The sequence below is a fragment of the Triticum dicoccoides genome, chromosome 1B, assembly GCF_002162155.2.
Source record: "Triticum dicoccoides isolate Atlit2015 ecotype Zavitan chromosome 1B, WEW_v2.0, whole genome shotgun sequence".
Lineage (NCBI taxonomy): Eukaryota > Viridiplantae > Streptophyta > Magnoliopsida > Poales > Poaceae > Triticum > Triticum dicoccoides.
This window is the reverse complement of record NC_041381.1, coordinates 668,399,545-668,405,373: the sequence shown is the minus strand read 5'-3', so window position 1 is coordinate 668,405,373 and position 5,829 is coordinate 668,399,545. Positions and strand designations below refer to the sequence as shown.

Sequence of the window (5,829 nt, the reverse complement as noted above, 5' to 3'; positions counted from 1 at the left end):
GTCAGGGGCATCTTTGGGGAAGAGTGTAAGTACACCATTCAACACAGGCACATGAATAGCAGCGATGATCTGAATATAACCACACATGTTCCGGATGGAAGAAGCATGTTTTTCATACGGCACAATGCCAAAGTATCTGTCATGGTGCAGACTTACATCATCTGCATTGACCAAAAGAGTCCAGATATACAACAGAAGTAGTGTAATTGAGATTGACGTAAAAGAACCAAGTTTTTTATTAAAGCCAAACCTCAAATATCTAGCATGGCAGGACACTATACGTACCCTTTTTAAGGAATGCTGGATCACACCAACAAAATGCATACATCTGAACAAATAACTATACCAGTACAATGGTGAATGCACTAGATGAGAATATACGAACTGGGCAAAAGATGTTCTTCACATATGGCCCATAATATATTATCATCATTTGGAGACAATCAATCAGAATACAAACTAAATATTGCATCAACCAATAATCTGCAAAAGAAACTAAAAAAATACATCTACAGCTTCATAGTTCTCTTCATTGTTCCAATACACGGAAACATAAACCTGCATCATGTCTTGTTCTTTATGGAGACATGGTAAGATCTGAACATTGCCATATTGTAGGAAGGAAGGAATTAATTAAATTAAAAGATGTGCTAGAAACTATCCATCATTGTGTATCTAGTGACTCACGATGGTCTTATTTGCAATAAAAGCAGTTCTATGGGGCTTCTCTGATGCACTGTTCCATTTTTCGTGGCATGAGGCGATGGCTTGCTGCTGTAATGCTGAATTTGGTCCCAACGGTGAGCAACTCATCTGTATCTCACCAAAAAGAATTAGTATTGCTAGCCCCCTGATGCAAAAGTTGGTTGAGTTCACGATGTTGATAAAATACTGGCAGTCAATCTGTTCATGAACAGCAAGCAACTTCCTGATGAGCACTGAGCTGCAATGAAGCCCACACGTCTTCCGTCACTGCCATGGTCAGCCGTTGCCACAGCCACCAACGGCACTCGACCCAGGGATCTTTGACAACCGTGCACCCTTCATCACATTCCTCAGCCTATCCACGTCCTGCCACCTGTCAGCATCTGCATATATGTTGGACAGCACCACATACACGCCATGGTTGTTGGGGTCCAGTTTCAGCATCTCTTGCACAGCCCGTTCCGCGACATCAATGTCGCCATGGTTCTTGCAGGCTGTAAGCAGAGCCCCCCAGATCATAGTGTCTGCCTTGCATGTCATCCCACGTATCATCTCTTCAGCCTCCGATAGGAGTCCACTCCGGCCGAGGAGATCGACCATGCACCCATAGTGTTGGATGCTCGGAGTCACCCCAAAGTCCTCCATAGATGCGAAAACTCTGCGGGCCTCATCGAGCAGCCCTGTGTGACAGTACGCTGACAGAACCCCGACAAGTGTGATTGCATTTGGCGGCACGCCCTCACGGCGCATCTGCTGGAACATCGCCAGTGCGTCCTTGCCATGCCCATGGTGTGCCAACGCTGAGATCAGGGCATTCCATGTTGCTGTATGCCGCTCAGGCATCCCCTTAAACACCGTTACCGCCTCCTTGATCGCCCCATTCTTTGCATACATGTCGACTAATGCCGTGCCAAGGATCACCCCCACAGGCGCAGCCATCCCCCTCCTCTCCATGATATCATGAACACGCCGCCCCATCACGAGCCCGCCCGACCGTGCGCAGGCCGATAGCGCGGATGCCAGCACCACGGCGCCGGGCTCGAACCCCTCGTTGAGCATCTCATCAAAGGCTCCCACGGCGTCCTGGTACCTCCCGTTCTGCGCATAGCCCGATACCATGGTGGTATACACCACCACGCTTCGAACAGGCAATTCGTCGAACACCTTCCGCGCGACACCAATGAGTCCAGCCGCCGAGTAGGCGCGGACAAGGCCGTTGGCAACGTAGGTATCACGGTCGAGCCCGTGCTTGACGGCGAGCGCGTGGATCTGCGTGGAGACGGGAAGAGGGAGGCGAGCGGAGGCCTTGAGGAGGAAGGGGAAGGTGTGCCTGCCGGGGGAGTAGGAGGAGCCGGCGGAGTGGCGGAGGTGGGAGAAGAAGGCGAGGGCGGAGGCGGGGTCGGGGGAGGAGGCGAGGGCGCGGAGGGAGGTGTTGAGCATGAATGAGTTGGGGGCGTAAGGGAGGGAGGAGAGGAGGCGGAGCACGGCGGCCGGAGGGGAGAGCGAGGCGTAGGCGTCCAGGAGGCGGGAAGCCGCGAAGGCGTCGTCGGCGATGCGGCCGGAGACGAGCATGGCCGCGTGGACGACGGTCAGGCCGCGGAGGGTGGAGCAGCGGTCCGCCAGGAGGGACAGGCTGACGTGTCCGCGGCCACGGACTACGGCGCCGGCGGCGGCGCCGCCGCCGCCGCGGAGAGATGACGCGGCCATTTTCCTTGCGCCTGTTTGAATGCGAAGTTCAGAGCAAGTAGTAGCCCGCACCTCGTTTCAGAGAATATTTCATTTATCCACGCATGAATTTCAGACGTTTCCCACCCTGAAAAAAGAATCAGACGGCTTTTTTTATTTTCACTTCAGGCCGTTTTTTATGGCCGTCGGATGTACACGAATCTGCTATTTTTTTAAAATAATACATTTTTTAATTAATTTGCACAAATATTACGCTGATATTTTTAATTTCAAAAATAAAATTCTATCAGCTAGCAGCAATCCGATTGGCCTAGTCAGCTAGCAGCAGGCTGATTGGTCTCATCACCCTGTCAGCTAGCTGTAGGCTGATTGGGTCCTGTCAGCCTATGTCTCGGCTTACATAATATTTTTTTCAACAACGGCAGACAAGTATTAAGCAGCAACTTAAAATATCCGCACTACTAAATATTCGACATGTATATATATTACGAAATATTAATGGTCTACAAAAATTCACACGCCTACAAAAATATTATGAATATTTGCGGGAGCAACTACAAATACTGACACACCTAAATATTTCACATCCACGTATTATTACGAAATATTGATGGAGCAACTAAAAAATTTCACACACGTACAAATATCTTACGAATATTTGCGGGAGCAACTACAAATATTGATAGATTTAAATGTTTGACATCTACATATATTTTGGATATTGCCGGAGCAACTTCAAATACTAACACACCTAAATATTTCACATCCACATATAGTATGGATTATTACGAAATATTGACGGAGCAACTAAAAAAATTCATAGAAGTATAAATATCTTACGAATATTTGCGGGAGCAACTACAAATATTGATAGATTTAAATGTTTGACATCTACATATATTTCGGATATTGCCGGAACAACTTCAAATACTGAGACACCTAAATATTTCACATCCACATATAGTACGGATTATTATGAAATATTGACGGAGCAACAAAACAATTTCACAGAGTACAAATATATTACGAATATTTGCGGGAGCAACTACAAATATTGACAGATTTAAATGTTTGACATCTACATATATTTCGGATATTGCCGGAGCAACTTCAAATACTAACACACCTAAATATTTCACATCCACATATAGTACGAACTATTACGGAATATTAATGGAACAACAAAAAAATAATTCAATCAGCTAACAGTTGGCCGACAGGATCCAATCAGCCCACAGCTGGCCGACAGGTTCACCACCTCCTGGCCGACTGGCCTATCAGCCATCTGTAAGCCGACAGGAGGCCAATCAGTCTGCGGTTGGCCGACTAGGGCCAATCGGCTTGCTGCTGGCTGATTGGATATTATTTTGAAAATAAAAATATCGGTGTAATATTTGTGCAAATTAATAAAGAAAATATATTATTTAAAAAAAATTAGCCACGAATCTTTGCCTTGCTCGCTCTGTTTGTCTCATGTGGCGCGTGTCGGGCTTCCGTCGGTTTTTGGGCTAATGGACCGGGCATAGCGGGTGTTGGTCCGTACCCGTATCCATTTTGACCAAGGTGGTTGGTCGGCCACCGGTCGGCCACCCGTGTGAAGAAATCATTTCTGCAATGGAGAAGGGATGGTCGGAGGCGGCGGAGGGAGTCACAGTCGCTGGCGAGTAGCGGCGAGGGGCTGGTGTGATGTTATAAAGAGCGGGAAGATGCCGGTGAGCGGCCCTAGGAAGAGGAAGGCTAGTTGTCGCGGAGCAGCAGGAGGAAGTAGAGAGAGTGGTACGGAGAGGAGTCGGCGGAGTTTTTTCTTCCCGCCACCAGACGTTTCGCCAATGAGGTCGGAGTTGGTCGTCGGCGCCGGCCGGGCTGGAGGTACAACGAGCTATTTCCCCCAACCCCCACAGCTCTCATCTGAGTATTTTCTCAGACAATATTTTTGGTTTCATTCCCTGCATCCGTTTAGTCGCCGCTCGTTAGATCCTTTTGCTTGTGTGGGGGATTGCTTCATCATGCTTGCACTAATTTCACAGTATCGTCTTGACTCATAGTTCAGCATACCCGTGGAGCTCAATTTTTTTGCCCAAGTAATTTGTATGTGGGGTACTCATTATCAGTAATTTGTATACTGGGTTGTGCATTTAGCTATGTTTTCCCCTTCATATTATGTGTTATGTGGGGTACTCATTATCAGTAATTTGTATGCGGTTAGGTTTCAATTTGTAGAACTGAAAAAACCTCATCCTTCGGTGCACACATTGTAGAACTGAAAAACCTCATCTTTTGGTGCACACTAACCGACGAAGGGGATCTAATGTATTTTTGTGTTCCTAGTAGGTAGGCTAGGTAGCTACTTCATCCATAACAAACTATAAGATGTTTGTATGCCTTATGCAAAATAAAAAACATCTTATATTTTGGTGCGGAGGTAGTAGTTATTGGCCTCATCCTCCCTTTTTTGTTTTGTGTATTTTTTTTCTCTGCAAGTCGGATTTCTAGTATGTCTTTTCTGAGTTTATGCTTTTTGTTCTTCATCTTTTTTTTGACAGGGTGATTTTGTTTGAAGCTACGGTCCAAAGAGAATTGGTTGTTCTTTTTTTGTGGCGGTGATGGATAACAATCTGGCTGCAGGTGGTACTGATAGCGGGAGTCCCACCACATCTCACTTAATCCCAACACGTTTTGGTGGGTTATAACCAACAACCCAGTATGTGGGTTAAGTGGGATCAAGTGGATCCCACTTCCCAAAGGTATACAACATGTGGATATGTAATGTATATGTGCAGATAGACAAAATAGATTCTACTCACAAAGTACGTCTAAATAGAAACAGAGGGTGTACCCAACATGCATATATGAACCGTGGCTGTATACAACATATATGCATATGTGAATTGTAGTTGCAAGTTAGAAATTACCTGAAAATAATATAGCTTTGGTTCAGGCTACATGCAACCAGACTGCAACACCATTTTTGCTTCAGAAGTGAACATCACTTCATTAATAAACACCACATGACAGAAAATTTGTGAACACATCAGAAGGCCACATGCTCTAAATACGGTCGACATGAGCCATTTTTTCTCTTCCCGTTTCGAATATCTCCAAGATGTTGAATCCTCTGGAATGCATTTTGAAGAGCCCTGCAAGTATACAATCAAGTAGAGTGTTATTTTCTTATCAAGAAAAGCTAATATTATAGTATATTAAGAATAAGAAGATGGACAAGAAAAGGCAGCAGAAAAACAAGAAAGTATTCACTCTCTTGCTAAGCTCACTCCTGCAGTAAAATCACATCAACCAAGATGGACAACAGCTATTTATTCAATGGATGAACAAGCTAGTTGTAAGCTGCTACCTAGGAAAATAAACACTTTTCTGCCCCCAAACTATGGTCTTCGTTGTAAGAACAGTCCGGTACTTGTAAGTAAAAATAATTAAGGA

The 5,829-nt window shown here is 45.5% G+C and overlaps 1 protein-coding gene across 1 annotated transcript; it reads right to left on the bottom strand.

Moving 5' to 3' along the window:
• Positions 1 to 389: 389 nt before the first annotated feature.
• LOC119312006 (pentatricopeptide repeat-containing protein At5g56310-like) lies at positions 390 to 2,424 on the bottom strand. The gene has a single exon (XM_037587728.1). It carries the CDS (start codon positions 2,410 to 2,412, stop codon positions 982 to 984), a length of 1,431 nt encoding a protein of 476 aa, XP_037443625.1. The 5' UTR covers positions 2,413 to 2,424; the 3' UTR covers positions 390 to 981.
• Positions 2,425 to 5,829: the final 3,405 nt, after the last annotated feature.

Bases quoted from the DNA above. Each gene is read 5' to 3' on its own strand.
- LOC119312006 (XM_037587728.1), bottom strand. From the start codon at position 2,412: ATGGCCGCGTCATCTCTCCGCGGCGGCGGCGGCGCCGCCGCCGGCGCC.